Genomic DNA, 23,354 nt, shown 5'->3' with positions numbered 1-23,354 from the left:
CACACGTTTGAATGGTTGTATGAACTTATTGAAAATCACAGGCTATTGCAACAACAGTCAAAGAAGGAAGAGTGACGTTGTATTCAATAGGACGGATCGTAAAAATTTACGTTACATGTACATGCTGTTGTTCTAAAACTTCCGCCGTTACGCCTTCTAACATTCTGTCAACAGATATGTACTACAATATCTACTATATATACTACGCGTAAAAGACTTTCGCAACGGCGACCCGTATTTGGTGTCCGTAAGCATAAGTTTGCGCCACACGTGGACGAGTTAGATAAATAATGGTATGGCAAGGTTTTAAAACGAACAAAGCCTTTGGTACGTGTTTATCGGTATCGGTATCGGTATAAATAGATCCTGCAGATATTCATATGAATATATTGTGCAGGCCTCAAGTTTGTACAATCAAAAGTATAGACTAAAATTACAACCTCAAAAACAAAAAATAAAAAAGCTTATTGTATGACATATATATCTCCGAGTTTCATATCTCGTATAGTTCTCGGAAGGAAGCTATTATGGTACTTGTTGTTATTTGCGGTTAAATTCATGGGCTGCGAGGCACGCTGACTTCTAGTGGTACAATGATCTTCATTTTTATTTTTACTAAAAAGCTCAGGAAACCCGTGTGATATTGCTCCTGGAGACTCGGAACAGGCGTCTCTGATCATTTTATATAACAAACATTTACGCAAGTTGGTTCTACGTTCCTCTAACGTCTCCAGGTTCATGTCTTTAATTAAGCCAGTTATACCAATATCGCGACCTTTAACATTGCAAATAAATCTTACAGCCTTTCTCTGAACCGCCTCAACCTGGTCAACCTCGTATCTCTTGTACGGGTCCCACACCTGGCATCCATACTCCAAAATGGGTCTAATAAAGGATTTATATGCAAGTAGTTTGAGAGCTTTAGGTGCACTAGATATAGATCTCCTTAAAAATCCTAGCATTTGACTGGCCTTTTTAACTTTGCAATCGATGTGATACTGCCACGAAAGGTCACTAGATAGCCACACTCCCAAGTATAGTGAATGGGTTTCAAACTGTAACAAACTTCCATTTAAAAAATATGGCAACTGGTCGTCAGAACATGCAGAACCTGAAAAACACATCACCTTACACTTTTCAATATTAAATTCTAGCTTCCACCTCTGAGACCAATCGAAGACAGCGTTTATGCTATTCTGAAAGTCGACAACAGTAAAGGAATTATCAATTGAGGCATAAACTATAGTGTCGTCCGCAAACAAACTAATATTACAATCAACACATTCAGACAAATCATTAATATACAATAAAAACAATCTAGGCCCCAAGACAGAACCCTGGGGTACCCCACTTGTAACACAACGACTCTCACTATTTACCCCTTTTATCGTAACTCTTTGAGTTCGCCCGGTTAAAAAATGTTTAATCCAGTCAACTAAAAAAGGACTAAGATTGTAGCGTTTCAGTTTATTAATTAAAAACATGTGAGGGACCTTGTCAAAGGCTTTTTTAAAATCTAAAATTAAAGCATGAGTTGGTACTTTTCTATCCAAAGCTTTTGCAATTGAGTGAATGGTAGATGTCAGTTGAGTCTCACAGGAGAGCCCAGCGCGGAAACCATGTTGAGAGGTGCTAATTATTTGATCTAGTTCGCTATTCAGTTTATGTAAAATGATGTGTTCCATAATCTTGCATGGAATGCTTGTCAGTGATATGGGCCTGTAATTCCCTGGAACTGTTCTGTCACCCTTTTTATGAAGGGGTACCACATTAGCCTCTTTCCATCTTGTGGGAACTCTACCAAGCCTTAATGACTCGTTAAAAACAATAGTTAGGCAGTCTGCAGTTTTTTCGGGCTGTAATTTCAACATATTACCATTAATACCATCTGGACCGGGGGCTTTTTTGATTTTAAGATCGTTAATCAATTTTAAAACGCCCAAGGCTGTAATATCGGCGGCCCAGTTTTCACACTGTTCGACATGCAACAGTTGTTCAGACTGACAAAATTGTTGCTGAAAAAAATCATTAAGCAGGTTTGTAATCTGTGGCAAGTTCTCTGTCAACTCGCCATTTGGTTGGGCAAGAGACTCAATGCTAGATGTATTGGTTTTCAAAGATTTAATATGTCTAAAAAAGGGTTTAGAATTACCCTGTTCCAATGGTGCAAAAACTTTAGTTTTTAGATAGTCATTTTTGGAATTTTATGAAATAATTTTCACCGTTCTGTACTGAATTACGATTTCGAAGGCGTTGTATATTGCAGTACAGAAAAGGTAACACAAGTATAATGTGCAGAAGCACCTCAAGCAATTGCATACATATTTTCAGTGATAGAAAAAGTATGGCAAAACTAATAAAATTGTCTCAAATGTTGCGTCGCGAATTTGCTAGAAAACTTAGCTAAGGTAGCTAAGATTGTTTGTTTATGATCGTTCGTTGCGAGTTGTTGATTGAAGGATTTAGATTGTTTGTTTTATCTCTTTATAATGTAAGGTCCACTCAACATACAGGAGTACAGTACTGTAAACAGAAAATAAATAATATTACAAGCACTGCTAGTGATTGCACATAACCCAAGTAAGCTAACAGACAGGTTATCAACATCCCTTTCGCTTAACTTGAAAGTGAGTGTCCTTCGGGCCAAACAAAGACAAGAAAAAAATTTTGAATACAGGATTATACAAATGGTAGACATGTTTCAACAAGCTCAATCAAAGTGCACATAGGCTTAGTTATCTACTTGTACAACACAAAGTCTTTAAACTTGGTCGGAGTTTTCGGCTCTCTACATCGTCTCCATGTAGGTCTGGGAAAACTCTCATTTGCAGTACCTTTTGTATTGTCACTGGTAACTGATACGTCGGCCATATCATGATCAGAAAGAACATCTTCAGTTGTGAAATTGGCGGCATTGATGGTCGGGTCGAGATCCGAGATTAAACGGTTCACAGCAGCTGCATTGTACTGATTGATGATTGTAGAGCTTACATCAGCTTCTTTATTGGGTCGGAGATCTACACGATTATGCCTCACTGCTTGGTCTGTTTGCTTATTGGCAACCATGTATAAACGATCAGATAGTTGTTCAATGACCTTTCCTTGCTGCCATTTTGTCTTCTTTGATTGTACGTCTCTAAGGAGAACTGGACATCCAATTTTCAGAGGTGGTAAATCTTTTGCGGTTTTGTTGTAAGAGTGTTGGGTAGCCTCTTTTCGCTCGAGTTTTTGATCTAGGACATCAACCTTCCGAGAGCAGTTTCCTGTTGGCAATATTGATCGCGTAGCATCTCCAAGCATTTTCTAAGCCAGGGATGTGGTCATACCTACTGTGTGTGTGTTTCGATACTCCAGAAGTGTTAAGTATGGGTCTTCGACTCGTCGCATGATTCATTTCATAATCTTCACTGCTGCCCAGCTTTGCTGTTACAATGCTGGTGTCCTGGTGAAGAGGTCGTGTGTGTGAATCCCCATTCTTGGCTGACTTTAGCAAACTCCGATGATGTGAATTGTGAACCATTGTTCGAGTGTATCTGATTTGGTATGCCATAACGAGCGAAAGTCTTTTTGCACAGCTTAATGACTGTGGCAGACTGTTGGTTGATCAGTGGTTCACATTCAAAAAAGTCCGAAAAGTAGTCAACTAGTATCAGGTATTCTTTGTCATTGTGGCTCAGTATATCCATGCCAATCTTACTCCAAGAAGAGTGTGGAATATCGTGACTATAAATAGTCTCAGCAGGCTGGCTGGGAGCGTCAAGAGCACATGTGACACACTGCTCTATTCTTCTACGGATGTCTTCAGACACCTTAGGCCAGAATACTGCAGCTCTTGCTCTCCACACTGTGGCCGCTGTTCCTTGTTGGCTGGTATGCAGTTTGTCCAAGATCATTGATCTAGAATGAGCTGGGATAACCAACCTTAGACCTTTGTAAATGACCTCAAGCATGTTCAGTTCATCTCTGAATGCATGGTATTCTTTCAGTGGTTCCGGAACATCTGTCGGCCTGGCTGGTCATCCTGACGTGGTCATTGATTATAGCATGCTTAATATTAGATCATCCTTGGTGTTTTGTTTAATATGTTGATATGTAGTTTCACACACAGGGAGATCTCTCTTGAGGTTTTGTACTGTCAGATCTGACACGAAAGTCCTCTAGTCCTCTATTGGTTAACCGTGAAGATCTGTTCATCTGGAACCCCTGTTGTGTCTGCCTCGTCAACAGGAGCTCTTGATAGCATATCTGCAGTGACTTGCTCCACTCCCGGTTTGTAGAGTACTTTCATGGGATATCTTTGAAAAGCCAGTAGCATAGATTGGAGCCTCTTTGGTGCCCTGTTTAGGGTTTCGTGAAGATCTGTTTTAACGGACTGTGGTCGGTATGCACTGTCACATCTGGATTACCGAACACATACTGGTCGAACCCCTGAATTCTATACATTATGGCCAGTAACTCAAGTTCAATAGGCACGTAATTCTTTTCGCTTGCCGATAAGCTTCTTGAGCCATAATACACAAGTTGATCGTCCTGCAGGAGAACAGCTCCTAGCCCATCAGTACTTGGATCTGTCTGAATGACCTCCGGTTCATTGACCCAAAAGTACTTCAGTTCGGAGGCATCTATGATAAGACGCTTTATTCAATCGAAAGCTCTTGTTTGATCCACTCCCTACCTGAAGTAAATGTTTTTTACTCTTTGCATCCGTCTCAGAGGTTCACATTTCGCTGAGCAGTTGGGAATGAACTTGGCCAAATAGTTTACATGGCCCAGAGATCGACGTACTCCATCGCTGTTGCTAGGCGCCTCCATGTCTTTGATCGCTCTGATTTTCTTAGGATCAGGTTTTACACCGTCAACTGTAATAATGTGGCCAATATATGGTAGCTCATCTAGATGGAATCTACATTTTTCTTTGTTAAGCTTCAGATTCACTCTCCTTGCTCTTGTCAGCAGTCTATCGAGGTTGGCGTTGTGGTCCTGCATTGCTTCATCGTGAGGGGATCCTTTCCCATATATGAGTATATCATCTGCAACCACAGTGACTCCCTTGAGACCACCAAGCGCATCTGAGAGCCTTCTTTGTAATTCTTCAGGGCTCGAAGACAAGTTTGATCTGAAGGAAGCCGTCTTTAGCATCACAAAGTGAGAAAACTTTAGCCCCATCAAGCTCACTGAGCACATCCTCCAAGGTAGGCATAGGAAAATGATTGTGTTTTATGGCCTTGTTGAGATTAAAAGGGTCTAAGCAGACTCTCAAGTTGCCGTTGGGTTTGCGGACAGAGACATTGTTACTTATCCAGGCAGTTAGATAATCAACAGGGGCAAGAGTTTCTTTTTTGGTGTATGAGTTTAATTTCTCCTTCAAGTCATTGACCATAGACAGCAAAATTTTTTGATTGTGGCACTGGCATGGTACAACAGATTCATCCAGCTCAATCTTGTACTCGCCTGGCAGGCATCCGATGTCAGTGAATACGTCTTCGTAACTGCCCAGAATATCTTGCAGATTGCTACTACTCACTAAATTGACCTATTCTTCTTTGACTGAGATTAGACCAAGTTTCAAAGATGCATCTAGGGACAGAGGACTGTAATTTGGTTGCTTATGAACTAGAAAGTAGAGATCTGTTCCTTCTACCTGTATCGAACAGCCACCTAGTGCTGTTGTCGTGGAACCATCAAACTTACGAAGCTTAGAGCGATTGTGGTCAAGCTTAGGTTTTCCAAGATCAGTGTAATTTATGAACTTAGAGAATATTGCAGGATGCTCCTGTATCTAGCTGAAACTTGACTTGTTTTTGACTCACCAGAAAGTGTCCTCATGCTTGACATAGGTTTTCTGTTTTTACATACTATTTGGACACATAAAAGAGAATCATCTGAATCGGCATTCTCTTCGACTATCTGCACACTCTTCTTAGATCTGCATTGAGATTTACAGTGATTGTACTTATGGCAATTGTGACATTGTTCTCCAAAAGCCGGACATTTTCTTGGGGGTGGGATAAACCACAGTTACCACAAAGACATTTGTTCGTCTTCTTGCGAGCGGACCTTACAACGGATTCTCCATCATCTTTGGTACAAGTTGCCTGGTTTTGCTTAGAATGCTTACTCCTAGGTCGAACAACTTGAACAGATTCATCTAACTGTATGACTGCCATATCGTTCTTTGAATTCTCCACTATGCATTTCTTGATTGCTTGATCCAAGCTCAATCCTTGCTCACCACCAGCGTCGTCAAACAACTTTCGTCTAAGTTGATCATCACTTATGCCCAGCAGCAGTGCTTGTAGCATAAAATCGTCATACATTGCCTCAAGCTGGTATGTTCTTGCCACTTTGTGCAATGCTGTGACATATTCATCAATGCTCAGGACACTCTGTTTGGTAGAAAGAAGTTGATGCCGCTTGACCAATTTGTTCGATCCTCGGTTGCAGAAGGCATCAAACTTGGCGACTATATCAGCATAGACTTTCTTGGATTGCCCACCTGTGAAAGTGAAAGATTTGAAGATGTCTACATCATGAGGGCCTATGCATCTGAGCATGATTGCTACTTTAACTTTGTTTTCAGAATTTGATTTCTCAACAGCAGTGAGGAAAATATCAAATTCTTCTTTAAATCTGGTCCATTAGTCGGAGAGATCAGAGCCATCTTGTATGGGTTTTTGAACCAGAAAGTCAACACTCATTTTGCTGACTTGTTAGGCTTTGTGAGTACAGCTTCAACTTCAAAATCAATGGTATCAGTGTCACGTAGTAGTGGAGTAAGCTGGTGGAATTAGATCGTATTAGTTTGATAATTCTTCAGTTCCTCATTGGTGGCTCCATGTTTTTTTATGATCGTTCGTTGCGAGTTGTTGATTGAAGGATTTAGATTGTTTGTTTTATCTCTTTATAATGTAAGGTCCACTTAACATACAGGAGTACAGTACTGTAAACTGAAAATGAACAATATTACAAGCACTGCTAGTGATTGCACATAACCCAAGTAAGCTAACAGACAGGTTATCAGCAGGTTATTAACTCATAAAAAACTTAATGTGCAAACCAATTAACTAAAGTCAATTTTGAAACCATATATTTAGTAGGAAGCACGTTGTAGCTAAAAAAAAACTTATGCATACCGGTAGGCGATATGTAATCTGAACTAGTTAATTAAAAAGAAACGTTAGTTTAATTTTCAGTTTGCAAATAAGCCAATTTATCTGTGTCTCAATTTTTTACACTTTGAGAAAGACAATGATCGTCTACTGCCACGCTATAGTAATGAAGTGATATCTAATTAAAAATATGTATAATAGCTAATTTAAGTTCACATCACTAGTCAATCAGAGATATATTAATCTTGGGCGAAGTGGTGGCCTTTTGAAGGATGCCTAAGGAAAATATTAACACGAAAGTGCAAATTATAGAACTTGAAAAACATTTATAATTTGACGTAGAGCTGCTATGCTTTCAAAGGTTTAGCATCCGCAACTTGAGTCTTAGGTGGTGTGCAGTACTGCATCAGCACTGGGATCCCAGAAATGATAAGCATATGTGAGTAGGATTTCTCAGTTTCAGATGTAGTGGGATACCCTGAAATGACAAAAATGTGGCTGATATGATTGTCAGTGTAGCCGAGTGGTTCTGTCAGCATTTGATAGAGACCATGTAATAGAATATAGTCATCTAGTGCTACAATAGCCTGTTTTTGGCTTTGTCTACCAAGAGGAGATTAGTCATCATATTTTGCTCACTTCAACAATTATAAATACTGCAGAGGTTTGCACTTCTTTCAATCAAGCAACCGATATGTCTTGCAACCGAGTGCTTGATGAGTCTTGACCGATTGTCGAGACCAGAACCAGGTCAGAGAGAGAAGATGACCTCGAGGCAACTGACACCACAACTGAGCCAAGCCCTGACTCAGCAGTCGACAAGGCCTCCGGTAATACTTCAGGTCAGTCAAGGGTCGGCTGCCAAGTCGACCATGCTACCAAGGGGCAGAGCCAAGCAACCAGCAGGAGCTATAAAAGACGCTGCAGCAGTGACCAAGAGCAGAGCATATAAACGTTTTACCTTTTGCAGTTACTTGAATGTTTAATGCATACTTACCTGCACCATTATATATTTGCTAAGGTACCGACCCTCTGGCCGAGGTTCTGGTGAAGATTATGATGGCGCCCCGACTCACCAGTTCAAACCACTTCAATATTCTGGCTCGGAAAATGTAGAGTACTTTATCAGCCAATTTCAAGAAGTGGCAGAGGCAAACAGATGGACAGAAGCCGCCAGCCTACTCCACTTTCGAGAAACTCTGCGAGGAGAGGCAGAGAACTGTGGTCAAGCTAACCAAGTGGTGGCGGTCTTTGACGCTTAATGAGCTCAGTTCGGTCTCTTCTCAGGCAGGTTCAGTGCGAACTGTGTATTCTGAGGAGAGCCACAGCCACTACCTTTCAGGAATACGCATACCTAGTGGCACGACTAGTCTGAATGTCTTACGGTACTTGCTGGCACCGAGCCGACATGACCCAAGAGCTTTTTTGCAGCACTTTGAACAAATCAAACATTCAACACCATTTATCGGCAGTGCCAACACCCATGTTGGCGATGCGCACTGAGCTAGTATGAAGTTCCTTCAGATTAAACCTGGAAGATGCTAGTTGATGACTGTCCGGTTCATGCATGAGGAGCAGGTGGAGAGGAATGCAGTAATGCAAGACCAGACCATCAGCCAACTGGCACTACCGGTACAGCAGCTCATGAAGTAGGTTCGGCAACTCCAGGAAAAAAACAGGTCTAGAGAAACCGCAGTGAAGAAACCTTCCAATGCTGGAGGTGTGGAGGCCAGTGACACATCCACAAGGGCTGTCCCAACTGAAAGCCACAAAACCAAAAAAATGGCAAAAGGTCACAGAACCTGGATAAATAGAGGAAAGCACGGTTGAGTAAACACGACCTGAGCCAGAGCGAGTTACATTAGGCTGCGTTGCCAGAAGTGCACTTGGAAGTCAGCCTGGCAGATCCCTGCCGGTGCATAGTTGGAAGCCTGCCTTAGAAGCGGCAGGGTCAACTTGCCTTATGCCTCCCTTTTGAGTTGAACCAATACATGGTAAGCCTGCTCCAGGAGTGTTTTTCCCCGAAGTCACACTCAAAACGGAGTCCAAAAGATCTCAGCTGGTCCATAGTCAGAAGCCTGCCTTAAAAGTGGCAAGTTCGACTTGCCTTACACCCCATCCCCTGTTAGTCGGCGACATGGCTCGCGTGAAGACTCAAGGTAATGCCGACAAGGAGCTGGCCCAAATGCAGGCAACAGGCCAGGGACCAGTGGCCGCAGTATATCAAGTTATCGTTCGAGCGGAGGAACTGACCAAGCATACTAGAGTATGGAGAGCAGGAGCTCCGGCAGCTGTACAGGATCTTGCCATCCTTCTGACTTCGACTGGATGGGGTAGTGGAGGCCTGAACACCTCTCCAGCAAACTTCAGTGGTATGCAGCCTGCTCAACAGCCATCAGGAAGACAACCATATAGCAAACACATGCTCTTGCTTACGCTGGAGTGGGAAGGAGGATCAGCCGACTCCATCTGACTTGGTACTAGCCAGGAATGACAGCCACAGTATGGAGACTGATCAAGAGCTGCGAGGCATGCCAGACAGTGAAGCACGGGCGCACGAAAACAGCCCTTGGAAAACAAAGGCTGTATGCAGAACGCCTTTGGCAGAAGGTGGTGGTTGTGTTGGAACTATTGCCAACAACGCCAAAAAGAAGCAAGTAGATACAGGTGCTGACCGACCACTTTCCCAGATGGCAAGACGCTTTGGCCCTCTCGGAGCCTATGCTTCCAGTAGAGGCTAATGTGCTAGATCAGCTAATATTTTGCTATACGGGCATGTTAAAGCAGATCCGCATGGACCAAAGAGCAGTTTAATAGTCAGTTAATGACCGAGCTATGCCAGCTCTGGTGTGTGAAAAAACACACACACCACTTTCTACCGCCCGCAAGCCAACAGGATCGTAGAACGGAATAATCGACACCTGGGCGATTCACTCTGAGCTCCGATGCTGGCATCAGGCCAAGAAGAACGGAACACGCTGCTCTCCCAATTGATAAGGATCTACAAAGGGACACTCCATTTGGCAACAGGAGAAACAGCCAACCTGTTAATGTTCAGCCAACAACTACACCCGCCGGACCAGTCAGGGTTCTATCCACCAACCACGAACGCTCAGCCAGCACACGAGTATGTGGTAAAGACACTCAGGCAACCTGAGGAGGTGCACACCATCTTCAGAGAAGAGCAATTAGCTATCCGGTAAAAGAACAAGAAGCCCCCACTCTATGCCCAAAGAAACTGGGTTTGATTATCAATAAGAGAAAGAAAAGAGCAGACAATCCTAAGATGCAGGTCAAGTTCCAACCTGGCGCAATCATACGTGCTTGATAGAACATCAAGTAAATTCCTTTATTCAGGAGGAGAACTGAGTAAAACCATATCATGTTTGTCCAAAGGAGTTAGAACGAACACCGGCCACCATAAAGTATCACATAGTCCCCCAATATGAAAAGGACCAGAAGAAAGTAAGCCAAAGCCGAGCTGGAGTTGGAAAAGCCGGGGCTATGAGCAACTCGAAGTTCAGTAAAGAACTACAAGCTCAGCTGAAAGAACTCCAGAAGAAACTAGAAGAAAAACCGCCCATTATTCCAGAACAGCCAGTCAGGCTCTGCAGCCGAGAGTCAGTGGTACTAGGTACCGTCTTGCTCAACCTTCAGCCAGCTCTGACCACTTGGTAGCTGGGCTGTTATGGGATGCCATGGCGGCCAATTCCATGCGACCCAAGCATAGGTATGCAGAGCTAAGTAGGCCAGGGCCATTTTCGCTCGCACACCACAAAGAGCAAGTACTTTGCAAGACATCTACCAATACTTACCGACCGAACACTATGCAGCATTCTTAAAAACCTGTTGACATGGCTCAACCAGGCAAGACTGTTTATTCGCTTGCAGAAATGGTGAGTCAGTTAGTGCCATTGGAAGCAGAAAAAGAACAATGTTTGGCGGGGCCTCCTATACTCGGATGAGGAGTTCATGTGTAAATGCACGGGTACGCTAGACTCGGACGAGGCAGTGAGTCCTTTTAGCACTGAGGAAAGAGAGCATCTTGACCAGGCTGCCTCCATATGGGAGCAAGCGGGCCCAAGAAGCCAATTGAGTCGCCAGATCTGAAGCTGACTTGACGATCTAGCGTTATTTGCCCACAGCCAGTCTGGATTGGTCAAGCGGCCAGTCGACAGCCTGCCAAGCCAAGAAGGTGTGCCGAGGAGCCCCAGCTCAAACCGAGTCACACGCGGAGTGACTGGCTCACATGTTGGGCTATCCAGCAGTCAACGAGCCTCTGTATCGTTGCCAAAAAGAATGAGCTCGCCAACTACTGTAAGACAGCCGCTGATGGCAGGAACTAGCTCTGATGACTGCCAGCCTGATACAGGCCAAGATGTTGCAGAATTCTGTGACCTGAAGTACATGTATGGCGCCCAACAGCATCGGCTCTGGTTCTAGCTGATCTCCCTTCCTCACACTGAGTGGGTGGTCCAGGGCCTCTACTGGGGAGAGATTATGTTGACCGATTGCTAAGACCAGAGCCGAATCAGAGAGAAGCTGACCATAAGCCAACCAACGCCATGTCAAAACCGAGTCTCTACTCGGTAGATGACAAGCCCCCATAATACTTCCTGTAAGCCAAGTAAGACTGTCGAGTCAATCATGCTACCAAGGGAAGGGGAGCCAAGCAACCAGCAGGAGCTATAAAAGACACCGCAGAAGTGACCAAAAGCAGAGCACCTTGAAGTCTCACCCTTTGCTGCTACTAGTATGTTTATTGCCTATTCAACTGTATCATTATGTATTTGCTGAAAAAATATACATATATTCTTTTACTTTGCACTCGAGTGGTTTGTTTTTTTGTCGATCAAGTGGTGGAACTTGGTCAGCTCCTTGATAGATGCAACTCGAAACCAGATTGATAAAGACAACTATATAAAACAGTAGTGATTCCTGTTTGGTTTTCCGTAAGAAACTGTCACAGGACAGTGTGACTCAACTGCAGACATGCACAGCTTGAAGGGCTCAACAACAGATGTGATTAGTCTGTAACCTTTGGCTTTCTACAAATGGTAGAAGACAGCAAATCTTGGCCGCATCCATGCCTTCATACAATCTCACTGCTAATGGGATATGGTTTATTTGGGCTTTTACAAAAACAATGTTGTTTGGTGAACTAGAATTTTACTTCAAGTTTCATAGTCGTATTTATCTGAGACAGCTGGACCAACATTCGAAGGCAGCTGGACTACTATTCAGTCTAACGTCGCGGAGATTTTGTTTAGAGCCAAGACAGTCCGCCTATGGTTCTGTTTAAAACAGCCTAACGAGTTTTGGCTCTAAAACATTCACGCCAGTGTTTGATCTTGATTAGTAAAACCTGCATTTGCCGAGTCTAATAATCAATCTAAACAAGTTAATTAAATTATAGATTTCGGTATGTTGTAATTATAGATTAATGTCTGTAATGTTGTAATTATAGATTTCGGTATGATTGACTCTCAGTCTGAGAGTCAAACATAGACTGACAAAAACAAGTCTCAATAATCTATATATATTTCTCAAATTTTGTAGTTTGTCTTTTGGTATGTCCAGCTATAGCTATTAAAATTTTGGAATTGAACTTTCACATTCTGATGGACTTAAACTCACGAAGATTGCAACTGCTGTTTTGCAATATAATTCTTTAACCACAAGACCACGAAAGCTCTTACATTTCATCGTTCTTCTTACATAACGTTTACATCTTTTGCCGTTTTCACACTCAAAATGATGTAGTCCTTGGAACTCTGTGAACCCTATTGACTCTATGAAACGCGAAGGTTTGTCGTGAACTTCTATTTCCGGTTTTTCGTAAAGTTCACTTGCTAAATTGCAGTGAAGGTCAATACTTTTCACGTGAACAATTGTATTATCTCAAGTAGGAATGCCCTCTACATTCTCTCACTGTGCGGTCAGACAAAGACAGTCCGATATCCCATTTTTACATTTGCACCTGAGTCGAGAGGTACCAGTATCGTCGAATTCAAAATTTTGATGGATAGCTTATGCTGGAACAGTAACCTTTTTTATACACACTCACTTCTATGCACAAATTGTTATTATTAATTCAACATATTCAGAATTTTTATTTTGTTTTTTCAGTTCGTATTAATTGTATCATTACTAAATCAGCTTTTATTGTAATTGTAGCAAAACAGACTTAATTTAACTATTACTTGCTAACTATTTCACATTTACATTGAAGGCCTTTTAATAGTCGTTTTTTTACTTTTTGTATTTGACCTACAGAAACATTTTCCTCATATGAAATTTAAAAATTACAGTTGTTTGACAAAGTTTGAAAACCTTTACAGTTGTTTTCATTTTCTCCTTTAATTTATTTCAACTACACAACACACTTTTCAAGGACTTTTTTATTTCTCGGGAAACGCCGGGTATTACAGCTAGTCTATATATATATAAATCTCGAAGTCCTTATGTATGTAGTTCAGTTTGTCAAGCCATAGCTATTAAAGTATTGGAATGCAAAATCTGTATCGCAGAAGATTTGATCTAGGCGAACTTCCCGTTCGCCAGGTAAATGCGTTACCAATTTAGCTACGCAAGAGTGATAGATTCATTAGGCGATATATGTCACTATGGTAATGCAAATACGCTACTGCTCTCCGTAACGGCACAGCGTCATTTGATGTATTAGTAAGGGCTTAATGAAATTAGCCTTGGTAATGTGCCAGGCTGATGGCAAGTGGCATGGTTGATAAGCTGAGTTTACAAGTGTGGCATTTCTGTCGCAGTTTATGAGCTGATTTTTAACACTTGTGCAACGCCCGGCGTTCCGCTAGTTATTATTAACCACGAAAATTTAGACTAGACGGTATAGCTACCGTAGTACAATAGATTATGGCGAACAGTTGCTGAAGTGATGCCTAGATTTTAATGGGTATTATTTGCAAATCTTTGTTGTTGTCACCTATGCTTAAAACGTGCAAGCAATCAGTTTTTCTTTAAACATATATAATCGAACAAACATGTTAACCAAAAATATTATTGACTCATTAAAATTGCTTGAACCACAAAGTAGGAATCACTTGATTGTGAACCAATTTTATATTGCAAGATAGCTCCATGTAAAAAACCTCAGTGATGTGATGATGAAGTAGGGTATTTGGTCAATCCAAGAATACAAATTATCATATGACTTTTTTATTTACCAATTCTTCTCAACTGTCAAAGCATGAAAGTGTGGTCTATTTCCTGTTTTATTACAAAAGCTATGTATCCAAGTTTCATGGGATTTAATATTAGACTGGGTTTTTTACATGCAAGCTTGCATGAAAAACATTGCATGGAAAACACAAAGATTCATTTAAGCTTTCTTTGTGTCTTCAACTCTAGCATAATTTATCTTCTAGATTTCAGTGCCTTTTCGCAATCAGCAGTGCTTACTGGTTTATAGTGTATAACTAGAATAATGTTTAAAACTGATCGTTCTGTTTTTTGCATAGAATCTCAATTTGAAACTTCTGATAGCTCCCATGGACCCAATTTCAAATATTTCGCATTAGCAAGCCGAGTAATGATCACAAACTTACAATTTAATCAAACCGAGTGGATATGAGGTTTCGTTTGAGAGACTAACTTATTGTACGATTTCTTAATGCAAGGAAAGAAAGCAACCTAATAACCAATCTGTTGAGTATTGGTTCTTTTTGTTCAGTCGATTCACAACAGTTTTAAGCTGCTTGTTTTCTAGTAAAGCCATCTCACAGTAAAAGCTGCAAAGCAGCTTTATACTAGGCCACTAGGGCATCTTTGAGGTTGCTATTGGCTGAGGTCATTGCACTTAAATAATCATTTGTTCTAGCAGTATTTCCTGTCTCAAAGAATCGGCAACTGGTTCAGACTTCACATACATCCATCGTCGGCTCACTCTCACCATGGAAACTGTTAATTGTGAGCATGTCGACGAAAGAGTTCAACGGATCCTCTCTTTAATCGATTCAAAACCAGACTACCTCACTTGCAGGCGTGAGTACATCACGTAAGGTCCTGATTAGCTACCTTGCATATATGGGTAGGGGGATCATGCTACTGTAGCTGCTGAAATGTTTTGTCACTATCATTTTTTATTTTACTTATATTTCCTATTTCACTACATGTTTTGATAAAGTAATTCCACAGTTTTATTGCATATAAAATGCCATGTGAGATGGTCATTTGTCTTTTTTATAGAATCGGCTGAGATACTCAGTAAGACAATCAAGGAAGGCAGCAAACTCCAGCAAACTGTAGCCGAAACTGCAAAATCAGCAACTGCCAGTGTGGCTATAATATTTGATCTAGTCCAGGTAGTCAGTTATTTATGAAAATGCCTTTTCTACTGTATTATAATTGGCTTAAATATCTCTTGTACTGCTTCCTATCTAAAGACCCCACAACCTAAAGATGTATTGTTTAACATAGTTTCTCTAGCAATACTAGCAAAGAGGCAGATGTTTCTAAATGAGTTGTCGTGTTTTTGGCAGATGCTCTTGAATTTCTCTTACGCTATTGAACTGAAGTTGGTGGATGACCTTACTGAGAGGTTTGAGGAGCGCCTCTGGCTGCCGTTTAATGGTGTACTTGGTAAGGTTTTAAGAAATATTATCTTATTCATTCATTGAAGTACAGTATGTACAATGTATGTCAACTGAGAAGTGCAGTATGTACAATGTATGTCAACTGAGAAGTACAGTATGTACAATGTATGTCAACTGAGAAGTACAGTATGTACAATGTATGTCAACTGAGAAGTACAGTATGTACAATGTATGTCAACTGAGAAGTAGAGTATGTACAATGTATGTCAACTGAGAAGTAGAGTATGTACAATGTATGTCAACTGAGAAGTACAGTATGTACAATGTATGTCAACTGAACTTGCTGCTCTCCTCAGCTTTTTATTGACATTCAACTTACACTAAGTCCTGAAACATGGATTTTAATTCTTCTGATATTAACAGCTTTATTTATCAATTCTAGTTCATTATCTTATACATTTTAATAAGGTTTAATTTTTTATTTGGAACTGATATAAAATTCTAAAAGTTTTGAACGAACCATGACTGTAGCTAAATAAATTAATAAATAATAGTGATTGATAGACAATTTTTTTTAATTTGTACCATTTGCTAAAGATGGACTGACCATTATAAGTCCATATGTGTGCCATCTAGAAGGTGCCATCTTTATCTGTGCGTATTAATCAGAAAAGACTTGTGCACTTGAAGATGAGCTTGCATATAATTTTTAGTCAATTTTATCAGAAAGCATCTGTATTTTTCTATCATTCGTGATTGTTTTTTATGTTTGAGGTGATCTGAATGCCAGAATATTTCCAGATTAACAATTGATAAAATACATTGCGATTAAAACCGTCAGATCAAGCGAATGTGCGAATATGATGTCTGTCATTGCAAAGAGGCCGACAGCATAGAGTCGCGTAATGCTTCAACTTTACGGCAATAGCCGATATCAACTACCACAAAGATAGCAACTAGCGACATCATTTTGCTCGTGTTTTTCTTCCAAGCATTTTAATTGGGATCAAGTTTCATCAATTTTAATTTTGGAACATCCTGGCAGTCTGATCACCTCAAACATCGAAAAAAGTTGCAAATAATAGAAAAATACAGATACTTTCTGATAAAATATAATGTACAAAATAATAATAAAATGTACAAACATGTTGTGAAAGTTAATCTTGAACGAAGCAGTGACTTGAGTCTATATAAACGAGAGTGTCTTGTGACCAATATTTATATAAGAGCAACTATAAGCAACCATCCAAAAAGGCCAGCAGTTGTTCTTGTCATGAAGGAAAAAGTTGAAGGAACAGTAGTTGATATGTTTGGAGTTGTCAGATTATGCTGGTATCACAGGGTTTGAGCACTTTTTAGTCAGAAGTGCTAGTCATCACACTGTTTTGGACTATTGAGAGAGTTCAACAACTGGGACTTACATGGGAATAAAAAATAAATTTATATGTATAAAATATTTCACATTTAATGGTCACGTGTCCTTGGTAATCCTGGCAAGTAATAGTTTGGGCGCTATAGCAAAACTAAAGCAGGCGTTCAATGCTGCTGTGTTTGGCATCCCAGTCGTACCGGATGATTTTACTCTAATTTCTACGATGTGCCTATCATTATTTTTGTTAATCATCTAGCTGACCGCTCTCTTGGGTTATGAGAATACAACTGACGCTGTTCTTATCATCATAACAGGCTTTACAAGTTCTTGGTGTTCGTTCAACCAAGTAATTATAGTGTGAGTTAATCGTTGCATAGAATACTTGGATGAAGTCCTGCAGTTACTGAACCCAGTCAAAAAGCCACTAGTGGCAGATGGTGATTTAGAAGCGATGAGCAAGTTGAAGGAGCTGCTGGAATGTACTTATTGGAGGAAGGGAGCCCTACATTATATGCTCTGTCACACCATATACCACCAATCGCAGCCTTTCTCAGATTTATCACAAAAAGATCGCTTTGTAGAGCATTGCGCGCAAGGTGAGGGAACTATTCGTCGATATTATGGGGTTTATGCAATCATTTTACACAATGTCATAAATAGATGAAGATGACAGCTAGGAACTTATGGCTTCCATTATCATAAAAGAGATTGCACTGGGTGGGTTTGTAATTGTGTTCGCTCACTTATCTTCATCACTGTTATCTATATCACTGTTATATTCATCACTTATATTCATTACTGTTATCTATATCACTGTTATATTCATCACTGTTATCTATATCACTGTTATCTATATCACTGTTATATTCATCACCATTATATTCATCACTTATATTCATCATTGTTATATTCATCACCATTATATTCATCACTTATATTCATCATTGTTATATTTATCACCATTATATTCATCACTGTTATATTCATCACCATTATATTCATCACTGTTATATTCATCACCATTATATTCATCACCGTTATATTTATCACCGTTATATTCATCACTGTTATATTTATCACTGTTATATTCATCACTGTTATATTCATCACCATTATATTCATCACCGTTATATTCATCACCGTTATATTCATCACCGTTATATTCATCACCGTTATATTCATCACCGTTATATTCATCACCGTTATATTCATCACCGTTATATTCATCACTGTTATATTCATCACTGTTATACTCATCACTGTTATATTCATCACTGTTATATTCATCACTGTTATATTTATCACTGTTATACTCATCACTGTTATATTCATCACTGTTATATTCATCACTGTTATATTCATCACTGTTATATTCATCACTGTTATATTCATCACTGTTATATTCATCACTGTTATATTCATCACCGTTATATTCATCACCGTTATATTTATCACCGTTATATTCATCACCGTTATATTCATCACCGTTATATTCATCACCGTTATATTCATCACCGTTATATTCATCACCGTTATATTCATCACCGTTATACTCATCACCGTTATACTCATCACCGTTATATTCATCACCGTTATATTCATCACCGTTATATTCATCACCGTTATATTCATCACTGTTATATTCATCACCGTTATATTCATCACCGTTATATTCATCACCGTTACATTTATCACCGTTATATTCATCACCGTTATATTCATCACCGTTATATTCATCACCGTTATATTCATCACCGTTATATTCATCACCGTTATATTCATCACTATTATATTCATCACTGTTATATTCATCACTGTTATATTCATCACCATTATATTCATCACTGTTATATTCATCACTGTTATATTCATCACTGTTATATTCATCACTGTTATATTCATCACTGTTATATTCATCACTGTTATCTTCATCACTGTTATATTTATCACTGTTATACTCATCACTGTTATATTCATCACTGTTATATTCATCACTGTTATATTCATCACTGTTATACTCATCAATGTTATATTCATCACTGTTATATTCATCACTGTTATATTCATCACTGTTATCTTCATCACTATTATACTCATCACCGTTATATTCATCACCGTTATACTCATCACCGTTATATTCATCACCGTTATATTCATCACTGTTATATTCATCACCGTTATATTCATCACTGTTATATTCATCACTGTTATATTCATCACTGTTATACTCATTACTGTTATATTCATCACTGTTATATTCATCACTGTTATATTTATCACTGTTATATTCATCACTGTTATCTTCATCACCGTTATATTCATCACCGTTATATTCATCACCGTTATGTTCATCACCGTTATATTCATCACTATTATATTCATCACTGTTATATTCATCACTGTTATATTCATCACTGTTATATTCATCACTGTTATATTCATCACTGTTATATTCATCACTGTTATATTCATCACTGTTATATTCATCACTGTTATATTCATCACTGTTATTTTCATCACCGTTATATTCATCACCGTTATCTTTATCACCGTTATCTTTATCACCGTTATATTCATCACCGTTATATTCATCACCGTTATATTCATCACCGTTATATTCATCACCGTTATATTCATCACCGTTATATTCATCACCGTTATATTCATCACCGTTATATTCATCACCGTTATATTCATCACCGTTATATTTGTCACTGTTATATTCATCACTGTTATCTAGGTGTTGTTTATCTGACGACGGACATGCGGAAGGTGCGAGAGACAGATTTGTCCCAAGAGTATGACTGTAATGATACGCAATTGCTCGAGCTCATAAAGCAAGGTGTGTACATCATGCGGGAGAATGCTATTATATAAGCATGATACATTCATAGTCGTCATTTTCTCATACACCATTGACGTGCTTACCAGGTTTTACAGTTAAATCCATAATGCAAAAGTTGCCGAGTTCAGTTTTTAGAACATGTAACTTTAGTGCACAGTTATATTAAATAGGTAGACAGTTGATGGCTCATAGCCTGCCATATATATATATACTAGCTGTGCCACCCGGCGTTGCCCGTGTAATAGAAGAGTCTTTGGACAGAAAATTGATTTATATTTAACATATAACAACATTTGCCATTCTAACTTTCAAACTACATATCATGAGAGAAGTGTGTCGTGTAGTTGAAATAAATTAAGAGAGAAATAAAAACAACTGTAAAGGTTTTAAAACTTTGTCAAACAACTGTACCTTTCAAGCTAGTGGCCTGGCATATTGCCAATGGAAACTCCACTAAGCTAGTTAATAAGGTTACGCTTCCAATGACAGTAAGAGTTCCATGGATTTCCATAAAATTCCATGAATTTGAGGCTTTATTGTTGTCAAGCTCAGCTGTTCTAATAATAGCTATAGCCGGATTTCCAACAGACAGACATACGGACTTTGAGAAATATGTATATATATATATATATATATATATATATATATACAGTTGACCCTCATTAAAATGGACTAATGGCGTTGGTGGGTGCTCCGGTTTAACCGTTTGTCAGGATTAACCAATATGCCTTTATATAGGTTTATATATACTTAAAAATCATATTAATAAGGCCTATATACATTGCACGATATATTCTGCACTAGCTATGCTGCCCGAGTATTAAAACTCAGCTCATAAACAATGACAGGTATTGAGAGTTGTCTGCCACTTGCTGTTAACCTGGCACATTGCCAATGGGAAATTTGAGTAAGCTCGCTAATAAGAGCTACAGCTTCTACAGAGCTATGTGATGACTTTACATCGGGACCAAAAACGCTAACCTATTTGCTTCCATATATCGCCTCATTAATTGATCAAGGTCTGTGGCTTAGTAAGTCATCGGATTGGCGAACTGGAGGGTCCGAGATCAAATCTTATGCGATGCGGATTCATTATTCCTTCATTTCAATAGCTATGGCTGGACACACCTACAGACATATGACCAACTTTGAGAAATATATATATATATAGATTATACTCCACTCTATATACCATATATATACTTTAAAATATTTAACAGAAAACGAAAAAAACATTTGTGTTCTAGTACAAAAAAGTAAAGTACATATTTATTCACCCATTGATGACCAGAATCATATCTAAAAACAGAAATATTCCCTCGAAATGCAGAGCACTAACACACGAATGTGGTAGGATAAACCGATAGATTTCTGGTGGGAAATGCGGCAGCATGGGTGGCTGTGGAGCGCCCCATCTATTGGTAACTGCCATCGTTAGCATCTGTGCATCAGATATCTTACTTTTGCCGTGGCAATGTCCATCACTCCGATATCCATGATAATAGATCGGTTTTAACAAGGGTCGACTGTATTAAGTTTTAATTTCACCAGTAAGATTAGCTTGAGACCAGCAATTCGTTAGTGAAAGTCTAGTGGATGTTTTTAACTTGTGAAAATAAGTAAAATTACTGATTAGCCCAAAATTTAAGCTATCAATTGTCATCATTGTTTATTTTATTCAAAAATTATTTGTTCATAGATATTGTTTGTGACTAAGGACTGTCCAGGGAGAGTGTGAGCCAACTGACTAGCTCAGCTTGTGCCTAACAAGTTCAACAAAACATGATTAAGACCTTCTTAATTCTGTTTTAATGGCTTTTTTAAATTTATAGAGTTTGTTAAAAGACAATAGGATGCAAAAATTCTAAATTACAAGATATCTTATGTGATATAGTTCATGTGATTTAATGTGGAATTAATTTTTTTTGCGATATATATTCCAGTTGAATTGACGAGGAGTTGTCTAGTTCTGTGCTATATATATATTCCATTTGAATTGGTGAGATGTCTGCTTGTTATGGTTACCAGCCGCACTGGCCAGACTTCTAAATGCTTGTTATTGTTGTTCCCATATTAGTACGATGAAACAACCATCAGATACTAATGGGATTTTCGACCCAATCCTCAGACATCAAGGATATGTCCTTATAAATGGTTTTCTCTTGTGAGATTTTGCAGTAAGTTTGCTTACTCTTCTAAACCAGGGTCTCGCTTGCAGGTATATTTAGCGACACACACATGCTAGCTGTCATGTACTCGGCTGAGATGTGCTACTGGCTGCATCTGCTGGGAGACAGTTCAAAAAGATCTCAATTCGGCGGCTTGGATGCTTGCACGATGGCTCAGCAGCTGGCCAATCAATATATTTCAATCGCTGAAGGACCGTTGCGAAGTGCCAATTGGAACACATCTCTGGCACATACAATATTAGAGAGCTGTCAGACCAGTCTATGATAATTTCATAGTTTTGTAGTTGTGGCATTATTGTTTGTTATTCTGAATAACTTAATTTTAAAGATTTTACTACGTGAAGTATTTGTACTATGCAAGTACTAATTACCATTCCATATACATCATATTTATTTTGTACATGTAACATGCAATTGATGGCAATAGAGCAATAAAGGTAAAGACATGCCAACATTGAGAAACAAAAGTTTGTACTTTTAGGGTATATACAAGTATACAATTATAATTAAAACTATATTTGGTATCTATATCAATAAATTTCACTTTACCATAGTGTGTGTGTGTCCGTTAGTCGGCGTAAACGCTATGCGTTTCCACATTTTTTGGACGATTTCATTCCAGTCGCTAAAAATATTTGGATTCAAAAAGATTCCATCTTGAAAACCAGTCACTTAATTAAACACCCACCTGCTGGCTGTCTGGTTGATAATGAATAAAATCCTGGGCATCTCTTGGATTACCACTAGTTTGTTTGCAAGCTTCTATATCAAATGGAAAAAGCTGCCATTTTAAAAAGAGCATTGAGTTTGCACAAATCATATTGGTCCTCTAGAGTTTGAACAGAGTGCAGCCTAGGGTTCCATTATGCATTTTTGGGAGCAAAAATATTTGCAAACCAGTAAATAAGAATTATAAGACATTACTGTTTGAATTAAATTATTGTAACCTCGCGACAATTTAATCAACCGATGATTACATAAGACAATATTTGTTAGGATGTTGAATAGGATATAGTCACTGACTCACTGTTCGTTGTGTGGAAGATATGTGTGCTAGTGAAAGGAAAAGCTTTATCAAGCTTTTCCAATCGCTCTGAAATATGCTCTAACTTATCTACTTCTAATCAATTTCATAGCCAATATAGTTGTATATAATTTGTATAATTTACAATGTTTTGAAGCTGCTTCACACGTAACATTCACATATTATGTCAGGAGTTTGGCTCATCAAGTACAGTAGTTGCTATTTTTGTTAGCGCTAGAATATGTTGT

General features: G+C 39.0%; 1 protein-coding gene across 1 annotated transcript; it reads left to right on the top strand.

The window, feature by feature from the left end:
• The first annotated feature begins 318 nt into the window (after nucleotides 1-318).
• On the top strand, nucleotides 319-22,607 carry LOC137391555 (RAB7A-interacting MON1-CCZ1 complex subunit 1-like). Its single transcript, XM_068078063.1, has 7 exons — nucleotides 319-327; nucleotides 14,965-15,125; nucleotides 15,330-15,445; nucleotides 15,623-15,722; nucleotides 17,426-17,644; nucleotides 19,789-19,890; nucleotides 22,112-22,607. The coding sequence occupies exons 2-7, from the start codon at nucleotides 15,035-15,037 to the stop codon at nucleotides 22,345-22,347; spliced, it is 864 nt and encodes a 287-aa protein (XP_067934164.1). The 5' UTR covers nucleotides 319-327; nucleotides 14,965-15,034; the 3' UTR covers nucleotides 22,348-22,607.
• The last annotated feature ends 747 nt before the right edge of the window (nucleotides 22,608-23,354 follow it).

Source organism: Watersipora subatra, chromosome 3, assembly GCF_963576615.1.
Source record: "Watersipora subatra chromosome 3, tzWatSuba1.1, whole genome shotgun sequence".
Lineage (NCBI taxonomy): Eukaryota > Metazoa > Bryozoa > Gymnolaemata > Cheilostomatida > Watersiporidae > Watersipora > Watersipora subatra.
The sequence above is the reverse complement of the archived record's forward strand: the minus strand, read 5'-3'. Positions and strand labels throughout refer to the sequence as shown.

Excerpts from the sequence above, each read along its gene's own strand:
- LOC137391555 (XM_068078063.1), top strand. The coding sequence starts at position 15,035 with ATGGAAACTGTTAATTGTGAGCATGTCGACGAAAGAGTTCAACGGATC. Across the intron at positions 15,446-15,622 it reads TAATATTTGATCTAGTCCAG|ATGCTCTTGAATTTCTCTTA; the intron begins GTAGTCAGTTAT and ends TGTTTTTGGCAG. Across the intron at positions 17,645-19,788 it reads TGTAGAGCATTGCGCGCAAG|GTGTTGTTTATCTGACGACG; the intron begins GTGAGGGAACTA and ends ACTGTTATCTAG.